Source organism: Phascolarctos cinereus, unplaced genomic scaffold, assembly GCF_003287225.1.
Source record: "Phascolarctos cinereus isolate Bilbo 61053 unplaced genomic scaffold, phaCin_HiC Scaffold_726;HRSCAF=1367, whole genome shotgun sequence".
Taxonomy (NCBI): Eukaryota; Metazoa; Chordata; class Mammalia; order Diprotodontia; family Phascolarctidae; genus Phascolarctos; species Phascolarctos cinereus.
The window spans coordinates 159740776-159765051 of record NW_027556098.1 but is presented as its reverse complement, the minus strand read 5'-3'; the positions used below and the strand labels follow the sequence as shown (position 1 = coordinate 159765051).

At 37.7% G+C, this 24276-nt stretch overlaps 1 protein-coding gene across 1 annotated transcript in view; it reads left to right on the top strand.

The window, feature by feature from the left end:
• NXPH2 (neurexophilin 2) overlaps positions 1–21143 on the top strand; it is a 156634-nt gene extending 135491 nt beyond the window's left edge. Inside the window, exon 2 of the mRNA XM_021009491.2 lies at positions 18228–21143. Within this exon, the coding sequence (XP_020865150.1) occupies positions 18228–18971 (744 nt within the window). The 3' untranslated portion in view covers positions 18972–21143. The remainder of the gene's footprint in view (positions 1–18227) is intronic.
• Positions 21144–24276: the final 3133 nt, after the last annotated feature.

Below are 24276 nucleotides of genomic sequence, written 5' to 3'. Positions count from 1 at the left end.
CCACTTCTCCATTGAGGGGACATCTTTTACCAATGCAGACCAATAACTTCTCTGAAGGTTATAGTCTAACTTGAAAGGGCACTGAAAAGTTAAGTGACAAAGCCAGTATTCATCCAGGGCTAGACTTGAATTCAGGTCTTCCTGACCCCAAGGCTGCCTCTCTATTCGTTACTTTATGCAGATTTTCTTATGGCCTGAATAAAGTATAAACTCCTGATCTTGGTCTTCAAGGTCTCAAAGTGCTAGATGCAACCTACCTTTCCAGCCTTATCTCATGTTGCTGTCATTCACATACTAATACCTGGATGCTAACTAGACTCCTCTATCCCAATTTCACCCTTTCCCCCTCTCATGTCTGTGCATTTTGCCAATACTGCTCTCCATCCAGGGAATGTAGTTCCTCTACACCCCCCTGGCCTTTTATGTAATCAAAGCTGAATAAATGTTGAACTGAATCTTCTCCTGTTGAAGTCCCTCTCTTCTCAAGACCTTCTTCCAATTGCCAACTTTTTCATAATGTTTTCCTTGACTCCCCAACTGAAAGCAACCTTTTGTTCCAAGAGCTCTCATGACATTGTGCCCAACTCAATCCTTTGCACTCTTTTTCCCTTGTTTTCGACCGCAGTTATTTGTGTACATATCTTTTCTGCTATTCTATTACAACTCCAATCTGTATTGTGTGTCTTTATATCCTCATTGGCTCAGAAAGCCTCTGTTTTACATCTGGTGATTAATGCACGTTTGATGAATTGTTGAATTTATTCCTGATAGGAATTGCTGGTAAAATCTGAGACTCTTGCACTCTTGAGTTTAGAACCAAGGTGCAACATTCCTCTTATCCAGTGATAGATAGATAGATAGATAGATAGATAGATAGATAGATAGATAGATAGAGATATATATAGATATGTATATATATGTATACACATATATACACACACACACATATATACACACACACGCACATACATATATATATACATATATACATATGTGTGTGTGTGTGTGTGTGTATATATATATATATACGTACTTTTGAGAACAAAGGAAAAAGCAACAGCTAGAATTAAAATGCTATTAGATAGGGAAAACAATGAGGACCCTTCTCAAAACCGAAAAAAACCTCCAGAGTCTTAGTCTTCCTCATTTGTGCCCTCTTCTGCCCACATAGCAAGCCTCCCTCCTACAGGATTGCCTCAACAAACATTCTTCAAATGAATCAAAGCAGTTCTGCCTTTGGTCCTTACTATTTCCTGGCTGAGCTTCCACCCTTTCTCAACCAGTTTTACTTCACAGGAGCTATTCATGTCTTCATTTCTTCAATGCTGCCACAATTTTTCTCATTAATGTTGCAATCCAGCGCATGAAAAGTCCCACAGCGTATGCTTCTCTGAAATCCAGAGAGATGGCTTAGATAATACCCTCATTTTCTTGGTCCAGTAACTTGGAAGTAAAATGTGAGGGAAGCATCATTCATGTGATTTAAAACTCTAGCAAAAAAGGGGGGGGGGGGATAAGAGAAAGTTTGATCACAGATGCTCTCTTCAGTTCTACAAATATCCATTATGTGCTTACTACACATAGTGTAGACAGAATGAACAGCTTCCTACATGTGTGATTGAGTGTATCCAAAATACATACACACACACACACACACACACACACACACACAATCTCTTCTTTAGCTTACTATTTCCACCATTTCAGCCAATAATGGAAAGTCAGGGGGAGGGGGAGGAGGGAAATAATGTCAGAGTAGTAGAAGGAACATTAGCTCTTTCAGTGGACCTTTGTTCAAATCCTGACTCTGGCACTTACTACTTGTGTGAACTTAAGCAAGTAACTCAACCTCCCTGAGTCTTATTTTCTTCATCTATAAAATGTGGGGGATTAGATTAGATGTCCTCTAAAGTCTCTTATAGCTGTGGGTGATCCATCTATTTATCAAACATTTATTGATCTGTCAGCTTGCATTAGCTACTGAAAAAAGAAACATTCTCATTAACATTGATTAGTTTTTCAAATTAGCTATTTGTCATTTGTTATAATGGGAGAGGGGATAAACAAGATGAGGAACAGAGTAGCAACAGCCTGCAGGTTCCAATGGTAGGGGACAGGTTCCAAATATAAAGGGACCAAGATAGGTAAAGAAGGGATAAGGTGGAGTAGAGGATATGTTTAGGAAGGTATGATAAAAATAGTCCCAAAAACAATCATATATTTCATACCCCTCCCTAGTGATGACTAAAATTCAAAGATGCTAGATCTGATGGGTACTTAGCTCCTGACTCTGTAAAGCAAAGAGCACAGCTTAGAGTCTCTCACATGCACACATCTTGACTTCTCAGGAAGGGAATCCAAAGAATACTTTCCATCATCAGAAGAGAATGGCTGGTCTTGTATTATCTTGATAATAAAGAATTAGGCCAAAATTTATAACTGGAGAAACATAATGTTTTCTATGAGTTTTATCCAGATTCTTGAATTACCTAAACATCCCTCTCTCAATCCTTTCAAGGTTTCTTTGTCTTAATTTATCCCATCAGCAGAGTAGGACCCAGCACTATAGCAGGTTTTTTGGAGGGTAGAGAGGGCTACCTCTAAACAGATGGCTCCCAAATCCAGCTGTGACTTCTCTTCTGACCCATGTCTCCAACTACCTGTAAAGTATCTCTACCTGTTAGTACCTTTTGCTTTATATATCTAGAACCAACCTTGTTATCTTTCCCTTTAAACCTCTTCTTTCTGATTTCACTCTTTCCATTAGTGGCACTAGGGTTAAGGGGAAGGGAGCAAGCATTTATTAAGCTCCAACTATGTGCCAAGCACTTTGCAAAGCACTTTACAAAAGCACCACCATTCACCTATCACCCATATTTGTAACTTTGGGATTATCTTTGATTCTTCCATCCTGTTCACCTTCTACTTCCACTCAAGTACAAAGTCTTTTCAACTCTGCCTCTTCAATATGTCAGGCAACTGTCCTTTACTCTTTATTCCAATGGCTACCACCCTAGAACAGGTCTTGGGTATCACACACTCACACTGTTACAATAGTTTAACAGGTCTTCGATTCCAAATTTGTTCTTACTACAATCCATCCTTATCCACATGCCAAGACTAATCTTCCTTATGTATATCTTTAGCGATATTACCCCTCTGTTCAAAAATCTTCAGTGACTACCTGTGTTACATATTCAGATGTCTACACCAAAAAGCACAAAGCAAGGTGAGCTGGCCATTTTGTCAGAGGGAGTTAATAACAACCCAGGTAAGTAGATAGTATTATTATCCTCATTTTACAGGCAAGGAAACTGAGGCCCCTCTTTTGTGACTTGTGCAGGGTCACATAGCTAATTTCTGAGGACAGATGTGAGTTCAGGTCTTACAGACTTGAGGCCCAGGACTCTGACGGCTTCACCACTTAGCTGTCTAATGCAGATTTAGGCCATGCTAAGAGGTGTACTGTGCAGGATTATAGAAGTAGTTATCCCTCTGTACTCTGTCCTGGCTAGACAAATCTGCAGTATAGCACTTAGTTTGGGGTACCACATTTTAGGAAGGATAATTTCAAACTGGAAAGTATCCAGATGAGTAACCAGCATAGTGAAAGGCCTCAAGTTTATGTCATATAAGAACTGGTGAGGAACCTGTAGCCTCAAGGCCACATGTGACCTTCTAGGTCCTTAGGTCATTTTGACTGAGTCCAACTTTTGTAGAACAAATCCTTTTATTAAGGGGATTTGTTCTGTGAGGTTTAGATTCAATCAAAGGGCCTAGAGGGCCACCTGTGGCCTTGGGCCACGGGTTCCCCACTCCTGGACTATGGCTATTTAGTTCACAGAAGAGAACATCTGTTGGGTGGTAACAGGGGAGCCATGCTATCTTCCTATATTTGCACATCTCTTCTACGGAAGAGGAAGTAAACATGTTTATTCTGGTTGACTCAGGAGGACAGCAATAGTAGCAACTGGTAGAAGTTAGAGAAAGGTAAATTTAGGTTCAGCTAGGTGATGCAGTGGATAGAGTACCAGGCCTAGAGTCAAGAGGACTCATCTTCCTGAGTTCAAATCCAGCCTCAGACACTTAGTAGCTGTATGACCCTGGACAAGTCACTTAACCCTTTGCCTTAGTTCCCTCATCTGTAAAATGATCTGGAGAAGGAAATGGCAAATTACTCCAATATCTTTGCCAAAAAAAATAAATAAATAAAAAACCAAATGGGGTCACAAAGAGTCAGACATGACTGAAAAATAAGTGAACAGCAATGACAACAGTTTGGGTTCAATGTAAGGAATAACTTCTGAACAATTAGAGCTTAAAAATAAAATGGGCCATCTCAGGAAGTAACGAGTTCCTCCTCACCAGATATCTTCAAGGAAAATCTGGGTGATTAGTTGTTAGCTCTATTGTAGAGGGATTCTTATTCAGGTATGAGCTGAATTAGCTGGGCTTTGAGGTCCTTTCTAACTCTGAGATTTGGGAAATCTCTCATTCTTCTACCTCTCTCACTTTTCACTATGCCCGAAATATGTCTTCCATGAAGCCTTCTCTAACTCTGCTGCTGAGGTCCTAGTTGGCTCTTGTTTCTCCTCTAATGTGCTCATCACATGATATTATCCATTGTAGTTATCTATATTTGTATCTTATTATTATTACTATTAGTGGTGGTGGTGGTAGTGGCAGTAGTAGTAGTAGTAGTAGTAGTAGTAGTAGACAACCCTATAAGTTCCATGGAAGCAGGGATGATATTTTATCTAAACTTCATTGTATCTTCTCCAGTGCCTAGCACAGTGTTCTTGACTGAGATTAAAAATAAATGTGTATTGAGTTGTATTGCAAATTCATAATACCAAATTATCTACATAGGTCATCAAGAGTTGATCAGATCATATTAAAATAGCAAGTAAGCCAAGAATATTATGAGGTAAAACAAAGGGAGGACATTGTTAAGAAGGAAAAAAAAAAGGCTCTAAAAGTTCCCCAATTGGAACAGGAACAGTTTGACCTTGGAAACAACAATCATATGATTATGGTAAGTACATTAGAGATCATCTTATCTAATCCCCTCACTTGACAGAGGTGGAAACTGAGCTCCAACAAGTTTAAGTCACATACCCAAGTTCAGGTATTATCAAAGCCAGAATTAAAATTCAGGAGGAATTTTACTTAATTAGAAATGTTAATCCTCCTGTGAAAGTCACTTAGCCAATCTGTTCATCAGTTTACCAAATGATAGTCATTTAAAAAATCATTCTCCTGAAAAAATATCTGCCCTCTGCTCATTTAAAATAATCCTGTAGGCATAGAGGAACATATTAGGGTTAACCTTCCTTTGGCAGAAAGTAGCTAAATGACTCGAGGAAACAGCATGGATACATTTTCTTGCTTGAATAAAGTGACAAAAATGGCACAAAAAAAAACTACCTTGGAGAGTAGGACATTAAGGCATAGGTAAAAGCAATCCAATTCAACTATTGTTATTGTTGTTGCTGTTGTTGTTTTAATGCCTTTGTCAACATGATGCGAGAATATTTGCCAGAATTTTGGAGTTTTTGTCTTGTTGCCTTGGTTTCATAGATATAAAAGATGGAATTTTGGTTATCTGTAAGAAAAGCAGCTGAAGCAGTGACTTTATTAAGGTCTTTATGTGTATGGCCAATCATTTACATGGAAATGTTAATTCATGTTCTCCATTCCCATTGGTGGCAGTTAAAGAGAGTGTTTGAAAGAAGCCCAGTAAGAGCCTGGTGTAATGCAAAGAGTGCTGAATATGGAGTCAAGCTAGGTAGTGGCTCTGATACTTCCCAAATGTGTAGCCATGGACCATTCATTTCACTTCTCTGAGCCTCAGTTTCCTCATCTATAAATAAAGAAATGAGAGGCAACTTGAATAAAGAGTAGCCTTGACATCAGAGAAACCTAGGTTTGTCTAGCTAGTGACATTGTGTTAATGTTATGACCTCAGGCAAGTGGTTTAAACTGGTCAGTACCCCAGGAAATTCTAAGACTTCAGTTACTGACATGGTTCTAATTTACAAAGACAGAGAAACTTCTTCACTGGTGACTCCTAATAGGTGTGGTCTAAATAAGTAAATGACAACTCTCATTTTAGAGTGTTTGAAAAGCTTGTAGCATGCTTTCCCCACAACAACCCTGAATGGTACTTAACACAAATAAGTTCGTTCCCATTTTAAAGATTAGGACACATCAGGGTTATAGTTGGGAAAGCATTTGTAGTGCTATAAATAAATTTTACATACATGCTATATGTATATGTAATTTATTGTTGCTCTTGCTGTTAGGTGGAGGTCAGTTTTAAGACTACCTCAACCCTCTGAAACATTTCTAAACTAGAAAGGAAGGTAGAAAAGCCTTCAGACACACAAAATAACTATCACAAAGCTACTTCAAGTCTGAGTACTTTATTCCTAACCACTCAAAGGCTGTCCACTTATTAAATATAAAATATAAGCTTTGTTATCTGGTTTCACCCATTTGGGAAGGGAGGCACCAAATTAAAGAGAGAAATCAAAAGGGGCTGCTGGCTAAATTTGTAAAAGGCTGGCACAGTGGTAGCACAAGTGATGCGTTTAGATCTGTAAAGGTTCATCCTTCTAGACTAACTGCATTATTTTACAAAGATGGTCCAGGGAAGTAATGACTTGCTCAAGTTTGCACAGGTAGTAAGGAGCAAACCCAGGTTCTCCACCTCTAAATCCTCTAACCCTAAGTTGAGTGTTCTTCCTGCAATGTACTTAATTAATGTCTAAAATCCTGGTGACCTGAAAAAAAAACTAAAAATCTCTTTATTAAATAAGGCATAGACATTGGACTTTTTGGACTGTGCAGGTGAAGTACTGCTATGATTATGTGTTTAATAATAGCACTGGGTATTTTACATAGAAACTACACCCAGAAGAGCTATCCAAGAAAGATTTTTTTTTCACTGATAACCACAGTGGTGGTACTGATCTAGAGCCAGACATCCTGAAGAATAAAGTTAAGTGGGCCTTAGGAAGCATTAGTTACAATAAGGCTAATGGAGGTGGTGGGATTCCAGCTGAGCTATTTAAAATCCTAAAAGATAATGCTATTAAAGTGCTTCACTCAAAATGCCAGCAAATTTGGAAAACTCAGCAGTGGCCACTGGATTGGAAAAGATCAATTTATATCTCAATCCTAAAGAGGGACAGTGCCAAAGAATGTTCAAATTACCAAATGACTATGCTTATTTCACATGACAGAAAGGTTACGCTTAAGATTCTGCAAGGTAGACTTCAGCAATGTGTGAACCAAGAATTACCAGAACAGACTGGTTTTCAAAGAGGCAGAGGAACTAGAGACCAAATTGTCAACATTTGCTGGATTATGGAGAAAACAAGAAAGTTCTAGGAAAACATCTACTTCTACTTCATTGGCTACACTAAAGCCTTTGTTCATCACAACAAAATATGACAAGTCCTCAAAGAGATGGGAGTACTGGATCATCTTACTTATCTCCTCAGGAACCTGGATGTGGGTGAAGAAGCAGCAGTTAGAACTGAACATGAAACTGATTAGTTTAAGATTGGAAAATGAGTATAACAAGGCTGTATGTTGTCACTTTATTTAACTTATATGCAGAGAACATTAAGTAAAATGTCAGACTGGATGATCAAAAGCCATAATTAAGGTTGCTGGGAGAAATAGCAATAGTCTCAGATATGCAGATGATTCTACTCTTATGGCAGAAAGTAAAGAAGAATTAAGAAGCTATTTGATGGTAAAAGAGGAAAGTATAAAAGTTGTCTTGAAGTTTAACATAAATTAATAATTTAAAAAATTAACATCATGGCAACTGGTCTCATCACTTCCTGGTAAATAGAGGGAGAAGAAATGGAAGCAGTGTCAGATTTTATATTCTTGGGCTCAAAGAGCACTGCAGATGGTGACTGCAGACGTGAAATTAAAAGATGCTTGTTCCTTGGAAGGAAAACTATGGCAAATCTGAACAGCATACTAAAAAGCAGTGACATCACCTTGCCAACAAAGGTTTGTATAGTGAAAGCTATGTTGTTGATTTTTTTTTCCAGTAGCAATGTATGACTTTGAGAGTTGGATTGTAAGGAAAGCTGAGCTCTACAGAATTTATATTTTCTAATTGTGGTGATGAAGAAGACTTTTAAGAGTCCCTTGGATAGCAAGAAAATTAAATTAGTCAATACTTAAAGAAAGAATTTCAGACTATTTATTGCAAGGTCAAATACTAAAGCTGAAACATAAATACTTTGGCCACATAATAAGAAGACAGGACTCACTGGAAAAGACCTGAATGTTGGGAAAGATTGAAAGTTAAAGAAGGGGCTGGCAAAGGGTGGAATCAATAAATAGTGTCATGGAAGCAATGAACATGAGTTGAACAGACTTGAGGAGATAGTAGAGGACAGATGAGCCTGGCATGCCCTGGTCCATGGGGTCACAGAGAGTCAGAGATTACTGAATGACTGAACAATAACCAAAAAACCCAGAAAACATCAATTAAGTTCAAAATTCCAAAGAGCCTAATTTTCCTTCCTACATTTCCTTAGTCCTATTCTCCTTAACCCACTAGTCTAGAAGAAAAACACTGAAATAAGAGGTGAAAGTCCATTGTTCTTTGTCCCAAAGGATAGCAGGTAGTGTGTGTGGTCCTGAATCACCAATGAGTCCCACGTAAACAAACCAAGAGTAGTGAACAAAAACACGTCTGTGAAGGACTCTGGTCATTCTTTTGTCAGCCCTATCTTCTCTGTCTAAGCATGTAGCTATGTAAAGCGCACCCTTCAAAGCACCGCCGGGAAGAATATGTGTAAGATTGACTCCTAAATTGGGAAATAATAATTAATATTTATATGGCAGTTTAAATGTTTCGTCCATGATCTCGTTTGAGTCCCACAACAATTCTGTGAGATACAAACATTTTGCAGATGCAGAAATCGACATTCAGAGAGGTTGAATGATGTGCCATAGTCACTTCTCTATAACCTAGCCAGTGGTAACAGAAGAAGACTTTGAGCTTATTTCTTCCAGATTCAAGGGCTGTGCTGATAATAAAATGAGAATAAACTTAAGAGAGAGTCATATTTTCTGCCAATTTAAAAAAAAAACCTACATCTTTAATGAAAAATAGAATCTTGGATATTAGAGCTATAAGGCACCTTTTAAAGGTCATCTACACCAGTGGGGTCAAACTCAAATAAAAATGGGGGCCACTAATCCATATATAAGGATCCCTACAGGCTGCATATTGATTTAGTTTAAAATGTGGTATTAGGTATGTTTTTATTTTGTTAAACGTTTCCCCATTACATTTTAATATAATTGAGACTACACTGGGGAGTGCTGAGGACTGCATCACATCTTATCTGGACCCAGAAAATTGAAATGACTTGTCCAAGATCATCTTGTGAGTGGCAAAGTTTACCTGGGAATCCAGAGCTTCCAACCCTCAAACCAATGCTCTTTCCATTATACCAGGATGCCTCTACGTGATTAAATGACTTTAGTGTCAAAATAATAGACTGATTTCATCAAAAATTCTAGAGTCATCCTAAGCTATTCAGAACTACTCCATGTCTGTATAAATTAAAGTGTATGAGATGTACCGAATGTCAAAAATCAATCCTAAGCAAAGTACTGCCAGCTTAAATACAATTTAAGCTTAGTTTATGATGACAAAAGACATATAGTCCAAGTAAGAATATAAAAAAATAAAATAAAAGCAAGCAGAATTTTTCAAATGACTGCTGATGCAATTTTCTCAAAGGAAGATTATCTTTAGTTCCTAAATTCTTTACAGAATTCCTGACAGCTCTCACATTTGCTACTATAAAAGTCACTGTAGCTTCTCTGCCTTTTGGGAAAAAGCACATTTAATTATCAGTAAAGTTCAACTTCAGCTTGTTATGATGAATGATTAGAACCTGTCATCCTTTTCCAACAACAAAGGAGCTGCAAAGGAATACAATTTTATTCATCTCCCCTCTCCCCCCACCTGCTTTATTTAATTGATGAAGGTTTGAGCTTTTATTAATCTTTTCAAGCTCTACTGTGAGATACAGAAAAAGCTAATATGATATCATTATATCTAGCTAATGTGTATGCTTTGTGAAATTGATACACTCTGCCAAGACGTAAATTACTTAAGCTTTGATAAATGTGTTGAAATCATGGAATGTTCAAACAGATAAAGCATAGCAATTCCTCTTCCCCCCCCACCCCCTTTTCAAACTCAGGTTTTTGTTCCAGCAGCTGAATGTTTTTTGCATTATTATTGTAATACATGGGACAAAAGAAAGCAGTGATGCTGAAATTAGCATGAAGAGCCTGGAGAAGCACAGAAGTTACCGAGGAGATCCACCCATGTATTTCGTAGATAAAATCTAATGATCTTGCCTTGGACAGAGTGGTTTGACAGCAGGTTCAGAACCACCTTTTGCTTGCATGTCATATCACAGAAACTGTCTGTTTGAGCAAGAGTGTGCCTGCTAGGCTCTTTATACTATCAGCTCCCTTTGCTGACTCATTTGGTAGGTTGGAGCAAAAGTTTCCCAAAGCGTTTTGGAGCTGCTCTCACCTCTGCTTCATTTCCCTTATGATCTAGATAGAGCTCGGTATCCAGCAGAACAGACCCCTGAAGAAATATCATGACAGTGTCCATGAGAAGCCTAGGGATGAGAAGGATGAGGCTTGTTTAGTCATTAGCTTGACATCTGCCACTAAGCAAGTTACTTGATTGTTAACCTAAGTGATACTGAGAGGATGTTTAATGTCTTGGTGACCTGGAGGACACATTCACCTAGACTATTGGAGTCCCCAGTTACATGTGTCTATGTGGATATCTAGGTCTCATTGCTTCCCCAAAGGCTCAAAGGAGGTTAAAGGGATTTGCTTCATTCTGGAAGTCCAGAAAGAGGAAGAGCAATGAAAAAAAAAAAGCAGTAGATTTAAATTTGAAGGCCAGGGTTTGACTTTCTGTTCTACTATTTTCTGTGTGACTCTATTCCAATCATTTAGTTTCTCTGGGTCTCAGTTTTATCTTCTGTAAAAATAAGGGGATTGGCCACATAACCTTCAAGGTCATTTCCAGTTATCTATGATCCTATGAAGGTCATGGTTTTAACTGAAGAGAAGTTATGCTTTGAAGACCTGTTTGCTGTGAAGTACCACCTTGTTTCCTTTAGTTTGTTTGTTTTTGTTTTTACAGGCAGGCCATCCATTAGTATAATTAAGGGCAAGAGGGAAGGAAAGAGCTGAATGGTATAGACTAGAAGATAAGTTGGGGGAGGAGGAATGAGTGGTGGTGGGCTCACTGAGGCAACTGGAGCTCTATTGGTATCCATGATTCTGGTAGGGCTCTTCACCATTTTGGGGGATTGGGGAGAATGGCCACTAACAAATGTGGCTCCTCCCATGGATACGTTGTGTCTGAAAACATTGACCAGGCTATATACAGCTACCTATGAACAGAGAAGGAAATGGCAAATCACTCCAGTATGTTTGCCAAATGGGATTGTACGTGACTGAAAATGACTGAACAACAAAAATGGAATAAGGGCCCGGTCTTTGTCAAATTTGCACTTCGGTCAGGGTGACTGACTTCTTTTGCTGCTTGGGGAATGAAAGCATTCCTAGTAATAGACTTCAGAAACACGATGGCATGAAGAGGCAGAGGTCAAAAGGCAAAACAGTCCATTCAGTTCTTATAGATTTTTACTTTGGGAGAAAGAGAAAATTGCAAATCTGTACTGTGTTAGTCAAGTCTGCTTATTATAAGGTTGGAGCACTTACACTGTATACATGAACTTTGTTTTACCCAACAGATGTGTACCTGAAGAATTGTAAATTGAATCATTGTAAATCAAATTCTATTTTAAAGTTATTTGAGGAAGTATTTAAAGGAGCCATGCATATTTTTCAAAACAGGTAAAATCCATTTATAAAGCAAAGAACCATATCCTGTTTTTTCCAATAAATTTAAATTTTTGCATCCCAATACTCTTAAAGTGATTATACCTATAGAATTTAAATATTGTCACCATGTATACTACTCTAGAACTGTGTTCCTTTAAAAAAAAATCTCATTCAAAATGCCCTTTGTTTTAAGCAATATTTAATATAACCAAATTGTGATATAACAAGGATTTGGAGAATCTCCTAGAGTTCCTCATTATCTTGTGGGATTTGACATATATTCTGAAATGTGCCAATATGAGACAGATTATACCCTACGAGGTCAGAAACCTCTGTTACCACCACATCAATTAGTAATGGGTGAGTTCAGGGAGCCAGAAATATTCCCTATAGCTTCATGAATAATGGCTTCAAGATTTATAGGATAAAAACAATGGCAGCCAGGAACTGAAACCAAGCAGGGTGCTACATCAAGGAAAAGATAAAGGAGGAAAAGCGAAAGGGAAAATGTGATAACAAAGAATTGAAAAGAAAAAAGAGCTTGATGCTGGCACTGGTAACAAGCAGGGCTGTTTCATGTGTATGGGGGGAAGAGAAAGTTTCTAATGGAGAAAAGCGAGGCCTGCTAGTAAAGGAGTGGTGATGATAATGGTTTTTAAATGCCTGAAATTTGAGGTTAAATGTAAAAAGGCAAAATAGCAAATAAGGCATCACCCTCCCTCAAAAGGAAGGGAAGTAGTAATAAAACCAGTAGGAAAATAGAGGGGAAAAGAAATATACATGCACACACACACACATACAGACACATATATACACACATATATGTGTGTATGAATATGTGTATATATAAATACACACACACATATATGAATTTAAGGCTAATAGTAAAGCAGCAAAAATACATATTTAAGGACAAATATAGAAGAAAGAGTGGATGCAGTCCATGTCCATTTATACTGTGGACCCCAATGATAACAGTAAGAACTGAAAAAATGCTTGTGTCTCAACCAACCACCCTCCCCAGAAGTTTCTTGGAGGTGATTAATGAGTCCAAAAGTATTTAGTAGGATTTGTTCCAGATATAGCCACCAAATGCCATCCCTATAAATCTGTATGAAATCATGGTTCTCTGCCTGCCTAGTCCACCATTCCCTAGTAATAATTGCCATATAACTATTATGTTGTGCAGTATCAGTGCAATATGAAATTATATTCCCAAATCTTAGCATCAGGTAGCTACCACATCATGAATTATTTTGGGCTACAGCAACAAAGCAAATCTATTAAGATTTACTAAGGAGTAAAAGCATTGTGACTTGGATCAACAGAAGTACACTGATGAAGTTGTGGACTTTTAAAAAAGCATCGAGCTCTGTATTTGGAGTCGAACAATTCAGGGTTCAAATCCTGGTTTTTCTATTTTCTGTCTATGTTGCCTTGTACAAAGCATTCAATTGTTCTTGACTTCAGTTTCCTTACTTATGTGTTTTTTTAACGATGTTTAGATCAGATGCTCTCTGAAGTCCCTTCGAACTCTAAATTGTATAATTACCAAATAACACTAAGTAGGACCAAGTTATGCCTGCCGCTACATTTCTTGATAATTACAATATGTATCACAAACTATAATCCCAAGAAAACATGATGGACATATACACACATGCCCAGTTCTTTACTTAGCAAACAATGTAGCCACCATCAATCGAGGACCAGGAAATGACTGCAGCCTAAAAGCATACAGATTGCCAAATTAGGCCATCTGAATGACAAGTACTCAGTTGAAAAGAGAGGTGCAAAATCTTAAAACCCAAGAACTTTCAATGGTTGTGCCCAAAAATGAGAGATAATGAGCCAGGCAACAGAGGAAGGCAGCAGAATATAGTAGAAAGATTTCATTTGCCTTGAATTCAAAATAGCTGGGTTCTCATACTGGTTCTGCTACTCACTGTTGTGGCTAGTCACTTATCTTCTCTTTATCATGAGACTCAGACAAAATATTCATTGTGATCACCTTCAGTTATCAAGTTTCTGATTCCATATTTTAGAAGAACAAAAGCCATCACTACTTTAGGTCATATGTAGGGAGAAAGGTAAGTTTCATAGAAAATCTGCTCTAGGGAGATAGTGAAGCCTAGTAGAGAGGGAACTGTCCTAAGAGACAAGAAGATTGGAATTCAAATCCTGCCTTTGCAACCTCCTCCTTGTATGACCCATGTAACCTCTCAGTGCCAGTGTTAGCTCTTTTTAATACTCAAAGTTGCAGAGATGGTGACCAAACTGTATTAACTGAGGAAATTTCCTTCTTGAGAGTTCCTTGTATTGATGAAATCACACTCCTGATTTTTCCTCTGTCTCTGTCTCTCTCCTCTGCTCTCCTCCTCTCTCTCTATGAATGTGTGTTTGTATGTGTGTGTGTATACATATATATATGTATATATATATATATATACCTGTATACACATATATACATAGAAATATATACACATCTATAAACATGCCTATGTATACAGATAAAGCATTAGACTCAATGAAACACAGTAAAGCTTGTTGGGGCTTGGCTTGGTTTTTCTTGGAGAGGAGGGGGGGGGCTTATAAGAAAGCTATATCTAATCTGGCCATTAACTACAGGCAATTTGTGAGGATTGACAAAGGACATTTCTATTCCATCTAGGTTCAACTAGAATTCAGGAAGACATAAGGGAAACAGCTGAAGCCCTTATCCTGAACATTGTAGAGTAACTCAAAGTCAGGAAAATACAGTAGCCTAACATCAGAAAGAACCAAAATGGTCTCTGGTGTCAGGCCTGGTGAAGATCATCATTCTCTAACTGTGGAGGCAAGGAAGATGAGTTAAAGTCTTACTTTGGGTTGCTTTCAAATACCAAGAAGTAGAAGGTTAAATTTAGCTACTCTAGCCCAAGCCCAAAATTGAGATCATCCTAATACCCCATCCAAAATCTTAAAACAAATACTAATTAGATTAAAGAAGAAATTCATATTTTAAATACCAATAAAAAGTGAGATTGATGGGAGGTAAATTAACCACACTCCTTCGCCACATTTTGTTCTCTCTTAGCCTAAAACATACATTGGAATTTGGCTTAGGGTACATTCTAAAGTTTGGTTTGGGACCACCCTTTAGTTGAAATTGTTGTGGTCTAGGGGTACTGGGAACCCTGAAATTCAAGGGCAAAAGGTTCAGGTCGTACTCAAAGGAATTTGACTCAAGCCTTCTTTCAGTCAGAGACAAGGTTTATTGTTTTGCCAGTAGAAGCAGGTGGGATTTTAAGAACTTGTGCATTTGTGATGCTTGTATTGTCAACTGGGCCAGATGTTAAGATTCTGAGCAATTTCATGGGGGCAAGATGGATACTTATATGCAGAAAGACTGTGGGAAGATCTGGATGTGCTCAAGGAGTGGCCAATAGCTTGGGACAACTGGGAAGTAACAGAGAAGGGGTCTAGACTGGACTAAGGGTAGGAAATAGCCTGGGGTGGTCCAGAGGTAACACAATGAAGGGCTGGGCTAAGTTAGAGGTAACAGAGAACTGAAGGTCAGAGCCACAATGAAAAGACAGTTAAAAGGATTATTCTGGGATGAGCCCATGCCACAGGTAAACGTCAGGGACTGGGCCACGTGGGAAAGTTCAGGGGCTTTTCCTTTTTGGGGTCCAGATCCCAAAGACATGGTCTTTTCCTTTTAGGGGTTCAGATCCCATCCCCATCATTACCACCTTACAATAATGCAGTTAAAGTACTTTCATAACTAAATCTCTTTGGATGTGTTAAAGATGGTCCCTTTCAGTTTGTTCATTTGTTTTCAGTCATGTCCGACACTTCATAATCCCATTTGGGGTCTTCTTGGTAAAGATATTGGAGTAATTTGCCATTTCCTTCTCCAGTTCATTTTACAGATGAGGAAACTGAGGCAAACAGAGTTAAATGACTTTCCCAGGGTCAGCTAGTAAGTGTTGGAGGCCACATTTGAATTCAAAAAAATGAGTCTTCCTGACTTCATGCCTGGAGCTCTATCTATTGTGCCACATAGCTGCCAGGCTTTATGCCAAATTCTGACCTTTTATGAAATGGATTATACAGAAGTTCAAATGCATGTGTTCTTTGTAAAACTGAATTCAAAGCAATTACCTCTGTGTATTCAGCTATTAAAAGGTCTTTCATGGTGCTTCCCCAAGGTTGAGAGTTTCAGAAATAATATACAAATATAATGTTACTTCTTCCCTTACCCATGCACCACATCCTTTCCATCATACTGACAGTTTTCCATAGAATCATTACAACAGAGAGGATTGTACCATTAGATATAAATATCTATCAGTATTAGAAACAAACATCTATTTTCCAAACTTTATAACTCAACCAGAAATATTCAAACCAGGCAACTTAGGTATATGATAGTGTAACCCCTTGAGATTCTTTAATTATTTCTCAAATTTAATTTTAGAAGTGATTTACAAATTCACTAAAAGTACATAAGAGAACAACCAAATTATTCCACTTCCTGTTTTGCAGTATGAATTCTAAGGGAAAAAAACTGTGTTTCTATGTTTATTATGTGAAACAGCATTTTGGAATTGGTTTTTAAAAAAGTGCAATGAATGTCACTGTTCTTTAGAAATAAAGCATTGCTATGTTTTTTTTCTTTTTTTCCCCAGTGTAAGGAGAGAGGTAAGGGGAAGGAAGGAAAGAAGAAAGGAAGGAAGGAAGGAAGGAAGGAAGGAAGGAAGGAAGGAAGGAAGGAAGGAAGGAAGGAAGGAAGGAAGGAAGGAAGGAAAGAGAGAGAAGGTGATTGAGACTATTTTTTTAAAATATAAAGAACAGAACAGAGGAAGGACAAAAAGGAAGACTGAAAAACAGCACGTTTGAAACTTAATTTATTATTCAACTGGTTGAATTTATTATACTTAACAGGTTGAGTTTATTATATTTAAAAAGAAAAGCAAGCTACACTTATACTAGAGATCTGAAGTGTCATAATAATTTTCTTTTTTTTTTGTTCTACTATGTATATGGAAATGCCTAGTTTATTTGGTGTTTGTTAAGTACCGAATGAAAAATGAAAACAAAAAAAAGAATTAATATGACTCAATTTGCATAATATTCATTCCTCTGCATAGTCAACTATCCTAGATGTGCCTTCAAATCCCAGAGATTAAAAAGTAAAGCATGTAGTACACAGCACCTGATGTGAAATCTTTCCAAGTGGTGTGAAAATGCACAGCATAAGTCTTTAAACAAAACTAGCCCTCTAAACAAGCAGCCAAGAGTCAGTATCGTAGAATGGTTTGAGGGCCAACCATGGAGCCAAGAAGACCCGAGTTCAAGTTCTGATTCAGACACATATTACCTGTGTGACCCTGGACTAATCCCTTGTTCTTTCAGTACCAAAGATAACTTTTTAGATTACAAATTACATCTAATTGTGTGTATACATAAGTAGAAAGAGTTTCTACCCTACACTTCCATACTGGAAAGGCTGTTTGGTACAGGGGAATAGTCCTAAATTTGGAATTAGAGAGCATGGATTCAAATCCTGTCTCTGATGCTTACAACTTATATGATGTCAGTCAAGTCATTTAGCCCCTTTGGACCTCAGTTTTCCTCATCTGTAAAATGAGGGGATTGGACCAGAGGCCTCTAAGATACCTTTAAGCTCTAAGTAAGTCTGTGATCCTATGATCTCCTCACAATGATGAAACCCAGACTTAAAAGAAAAACAAAACTTTTTTTCAGAAAAAAAAAATGTTTTCAAAAGATCCAAATTAGATGATCTTCATAAATCACAAGACTTCCAGGAGGCCTTTTCTTCTTCTTGAGAGAAAAGACCTCAACCAATTTGATGATGTAATTTCATAAATGAAATAACCACTTATACTTCAGCCGTACACTTTAACCATAGGTTAAACAACCACTTATAACAAATGAAATCTCAAAGATGCCCCACTTCTGGTCTGAGAAAAGATCAAAGTTGGAATGTTTAGGGAAATAGGGGCTAAAAATGTGTCAACTTGTTAAAAATGAATTTCTGTGTGTTTTTTTTTAATGTTGCAAGTCATCATTCTAATGTCTATGCACTCACAGTTCTATAGGGCTTGAAATAATGCGTATCTTGGTACATTGGTGAAGTCCAGCTGTGTGTGTGAAATTCTGTTTAGCAGCCCTTTAAGTAGAAGTGACACCATTTCCCTTTTATGCTTCAGGTATTTTAACTTCAGCAGTCATGAACTCAAAGACCAACCTGATATTCCTCTCTCTTTTTTTTTCTCTTCAAACAGCTATTTTGTGACAGCAAAAAAATAGCACATGCCTCAGAGGGGCTGGATTGGGAAGACAAAGATGCTGCAGACACACTGGTCGATAACGAGGTCCACTCCAGGATCATCAATCCTTTACGCCTGTTTGTTAAACAGTCTCCAGTGTCAAAGCCCGGTCAGATGTCATATGCAGACAGCATAGAAAACTTTTGGGATTGGTTGTCCAACATCACGGAAGTGCAGGAGCCATTGGCAAGAACTAAGCGTAGGCCAATAGTAAAAACAGGGAAATTTAAGAAAATGTTTGGATGGGGTGACTTCCATTCCAACATTAAGACTGTGAAACTCAACCTTCTCATCACGGGAAAAATTGTCGACCATGGCAATGGAACCTTTAGTGTTTATTTCCGACACAACTCCACGGGTCTGGGTAATGTCTCAGTGAGTCTGGTACCACCATCCAAAGTGGTAGAATTTGAAGTCTCCCCTCAGTCCACTTTAGAGACCAAGGAGTCCAAATCTTTCAACTGCCGCATTGAATATGAAAAAACAGACCGGGCGAAGAAGACTGCATTGTGCAACTTTGACCCTTCGAAGATCTGCTACCAGGAACAGACTCAGAGTCATGTCTCTTGGTTGTGCTCCAAACCCTTTAAGGTTATTTGCATTTACATTGCCTTTTACAGTGTCGATTACAAACTTGTGCAAAAGGTTTGTCCTGACTACAATTACCATAGTGAGACTCCATATTTATCTTCTGGCTGAATCTTTATGAGATGGCAGGACTGGGGGACATTTGTGACTGGAATAACTGAGAATGGATTTCAGCTCCTCACCATAAAGATTCCTTTTGTTTGGGACAGTGGACCTTGCTTCCTTACCAGGTTTTAAAATGATTAAAAAAAAAAAAGTCTTCAAGTCCGTGGCCGTGTTTGTGCTGTGTCATAAGTAACCTACAGAGTCAAACTGTTTATGTACTATCACTTTCATTTAAGATGATAATCTGGAAATATTGTTGGTTTTTTTTTGTAAGGAAGGTATCAGATGGTAGCAACATGAGACAAGAAAGGACACAATTTTGCATGTGAGAAGCACTGTTCTTGAAAATGAGTCTGCCTTTCAGATGTGTATTAGAATTCTGCTTGTAAAAAATAGCAGATACAGTGAAGCAGCTGAAAACTCTGCGTTGGACAGAAGAGTTGCATTTCTAACATTGACTTTTTTTTCATAATTTTCTTATTTTCATTCCCATGTAATCACTTTTATGGGAAATCATAGAGAAAAACTTGTTTGAAAACTCACCGTTAAAGGAAGAAACTGTGCCACAGTGGAACTAATACACATTAATAGAAGTAGATGTGCTATAGTGAATTAACATGGTTTGGTTTATTATTTTGACCCTAATGCTTACAATCTTTTCCATCTGAATAATAAGTGTGATGGAAGTGGGAAAAGCATTGTGTTTAGAGATAGAGGACCTGGGTTCAAATCTTGGCTCTGCCATTAACTACCTGTGTGACGTTGGGCAAGTCACTTCATTTTTTGGACCTCGGTTTCCTCATCTATAAAATGAAGGGGTTGAACTAGATGACCTCTTAGATCCCTTCTATCTCTATCTATGATTCTATTTGTGTTTTATAGTGATATTAGATACCATGTAATCTATCTTAATGATAAAAAAAATCATTTTTTAAAATCATTATTACCCTACTGAGTTCATCAAAACTTAAAGTAAATGTTTGAGTACCATCCATCCATAGCAAATAACTTCATTCTGTTAATTTGCTCACAGGATTTTACACACACACACACACACACACACACACACACACACACACACACACACACTCACCACCTTTGAAATGAAGGAAGCAATTAAAAGTGATAGGGAGAAAATCAAGAACTCTGGAGTCCTAATATTTCTTGGCTTCTAAATTTATCCCTGGGTTGTATTTATTTTTGGACTGAAGGGGAGGGCTTTATGGAAATAAAAGGTTAGTGTTAAAATGTTGCTATACTAACATCCAAAATGCCTGGTTATGAACCAGACTTTCTAGTCTACTTACAAATGGGTGTGGTACTTATAATCCAGTGTCTGTCACCTTGACATTTTTCTAAGATGATAAAGTTAATTCTTAAGGTACAAAATGGGACCATCACTGACTCAATTAAGGAGGATGGGCTGGTTGATAAAAAAGAAAATCTCTGTTGCTTACAGGTCCCTTAAATGAGTTGCTTTCTAGATTATAGATCACCCATTTCCCCTACTGCTCTGTAAAATTTCAGACTAAGGTATTCTGTTGAAAATAGATTTCATCCAAAAGCCAGGATTCATAAGGCTATTTGTTTGCTGGTCCCTTCTTTCCTTCCTTTTTTCCTTCCTTACTTCCTTCTTCCTTTCTTTCTTTCCATCCTTCCTCCATCTCTTTCTTTCATCTTTTTCTTGCTCTTTCCTTCCTTTCTCTCTCTTTATTTCTTGTGCTCCTTCCTTCCTTCCTTTTTCTTTCCAATGGGGTTGGAAGAAGAAGAGAAGTGGAGTAGAAAGAGGTATCCTAACAAAATGATCTTACCTCACTAGCCATAAAACCCGATTGTTATTGTCATAAAACTTAATTTTCCATTTCTTACCTTTTGCTGCTGCTCTGTACACAGTGTTGTGTTGTATAAATTGTATTGGACTTCGTGGTATATGGTAGTACAAACTAGAATGTGTTGCTCTATTCTGAGTTTGTCAGGCGCTTTGTAATATTGTTGTAAGTGATGATTTAATTGACATGTCTTTTTACCTTCCTCTATAAGCAATTTAAAAACGCATACATATTGTATAGTATGTGGAAACATATGTGTATATATATATATATACACTTAGAATTTCCTGTGTACATATAGAGTATGTGTACACATTTATATGTAAATAAAGAGAATTTGCTAAATCTGTCACTTGACCACAACATATTTATTTTTAAAAGACCCACCTTACCACCCCAAGGATGTTAATCTACTCAATATTATTTTTTTCCCCTTAGACAACATTCAAGCCATTATAGAAATAGTGATGCTAAAGTAGCACGAGATAAGGTAAAATTCCAAGAGTAGGTGACTTAGAACCTTGAGCAACATTGATTCTAGGCAAGGAAATAAGCCAGTCACAATTCATACCACTTGTGTTTTAGCTGAATAGAAAAATATGCAGCCTGAAAAAAAGAATGCATTCCTATAGATATATTTTAAAATTGAATAGAATATTTGCCACAAATATACCAAATCATAGCTTCTTTTTAAGACCTGATAATTTTCAGCCAGAGTACTTGGCATGATATAATTAGGTTTCTTTAAAACACTCAAATACATTAAATTATTACAAAGCCATTATTGGCTTAGAGCACTGCAGTTGAGGCAAAAGCTGTTTTGTAAACCAGTTTTTGCAGCCATTCACAAATTGTTCAGAAACATAAAGAAAAACACACATGTGTTTCTTAAGATAAGAACCCAACTAAAATACCAATGGCAAAAAGAACAAAGAAAGCCCCAGAGAAGCAGCCCAAACCAATGTTAGAATATTCAATCATTCTGGGAATTGAATTTACCAAACAGGACAAATCAAAGCTGATGGCCAAAGAGCAAAACAAAAATAAGACCTGAATGCTAACTTCATTAGGTATAGTTCCACCTTACATCAGGAAAAATCCAAAGGTAGAAAATAAATTTCCTGAAATCTTTTTTCTAAAGTAAGCTGATATCGAAACAAAATCCAGACGCCAAACCAAGTATGGATGTGTTAGAATGTTCGACCTTCTAGCCTTTCAAAATTGTTACATTTTTAACAGGTATTTTTTTGTGTGTAATCCACCTCTGGGTGTACTTCCCTGACTTGTTGCTCACAGATTATAGGTTGAGTTACTACCACTCTAGGATCTAAGGGTACTCTGTGGGTCTACACTCCTAAAACTATAGTTAATGAGCCCCCACAGGTATTCTTACTTTTAATAGTCAGCTAATAGACAAAATTAGTGCAAAACAAAGATATTCACAAAGATGGCATAATGAGAATGGTAGCTACTAAATATTTTCTCCCTAAATCTCTGACTCACTCTCCCACAAATATATAGAATCAAGGGGAAAAGTGGACACAAACTTAGAGTACACTGGTAGTGAAGTACACGTGTAAGGAGCACAAGTAGCCAAAGGCTCTTCCTCTGTCTCTAGCACTGCAGAGCCCCTATGTCTTTTCTCTTCTTGTGGCATCTCTAAACTTCTCACCCATAGGTATAGCCTCTTTACTAAGCAGGTTGTAGGGCTACCTATAGGGCTACCTATGTCTGTTCCTTTACACATCTTGACTCAAGTTGCCAGATCTAGTTCTCTGAATTCCTAATTTGCCCCTTTCTCTACTGCCAGAGATCAAGCTCCTTCAAGTTGCTTTCAATACCTGGATCTCTGCATCACTCAAACTCTTCCCCCTGGGCACGTAGTTCCACTGTAAGATGCCATGGACCTTGAGGGATGAAGGGGAAATGAAAGAAATCCCTCCCCCCACTAACCTGTGGTAGAGACACAAAGGTCCCACTCCATAAAGCTTCCTGCTTCCAATGTCCCAGTAGTGGCAAGCTAAGATTTTTAAAGACTTCCAGGGCCATGGCCAATGTTTTGCCAACCAATGGCAAGTTGTCTTTCCAATTTCATCAGAAAACTTTTTTATACATTGAAATGGGATAACAGAGCACAGATACATCCTAGAAATGTCTTCAAGATCATTTAATACATTAATACTTCCCTTTGTTGTCTGTTCCTTACTTTCTATAATTATATCAACTGAAATTGGGAGAAAAACAATTCTTCCACCCCTCCTCCACTACATTTTTTTTAAATAAAGAAATAAAATCATTTTAAAACATAATGTACAGATAGAACCAGAGACTTAGGAAAGTTCATAAAAGTGAAGAACCAAAATTCAATAAAATTAAAAGACAGCTAACTTCAAAATAAGTGGTGGCCATTGCTTAAAAAAAAATTAAATAAAGATTTGTCTAAGCCAGGGGATGTTGTATATTACATTGACTACATAAAAGTCCAAGTCTATATAACTGGCCTTTTAAATATGATCATTGGCCTAGAACAGGACAACATGATGGGAAAGAAAATTCACTAATCTTGGCATTAGAAGACCTGAGTCCAGGTCCAAGGTCCACTAAACTGTTTGTGACCTTAGGGATGTCAACTTCACCTGGAACACAGTAAGGATTTAATAATTATTTACTGGCTTGGATCTATAAAATGAAGGGATTGGACTAGCTGTCCTCTTTATAAATATACAAACATCCAATAAACATTTATTAAGCACCTACAATATAGCAGGCACTGTGCTAAGCACTGGGTATACTATTAATAAAAACAAAGTCCGTAGCCTAAAGAAGCTTGCAATTTAAGGTAGAAGACAGCCTACAAAAGGAGGCAGAAAATGGGTGGGGGAGAGATGGGGAGAGATGAGTCACCAAGGGGCACTTGTGGGTGAGGGGGCTGCATCTTGTTCCATGGGTTGAAACCAGGCAGGGTAGCAAATGCAAGCTAGAGTGATCTGAGAGTCTAGTTTCTGCCCTTTATAAAGTAAGGCATTGGGAGGTGTTTGATACCCTACCCCCCAGCCCTCCAAACAAAGGGGAGAGGAAACTAAAGGAGATGGAATTAATCGAGGCTCAAGTTAGTGACTTAGGGTGGTGAGTTCTAAAAGTGATGAGCTCGACCTGGGAGGGCATCTTGAGTTGAAACCAGGCAGAGCAGCAGGCAGATGCAAGGTGGAGTGCATACATATATATTTACAAATGCACATGTATATATGTGCATGTATCATATATGCATGTATATATGTTTATATGCATATGTGTGTGTGTGTGTGTGTGTGTGTGTGTTGTGTGTGTGTATGATAAGCAGAGGCTAATTGTAAGCTAATTCATGTTGGCCAAGAGGGCAGTAATTCCACTTTTATAAGACAGGAAATAACAAGAAAGCAAACTCTTCACTTAATTCCCTGATTATCTATAGCACTTATTGTATGAATCTTAAATTTTGACAA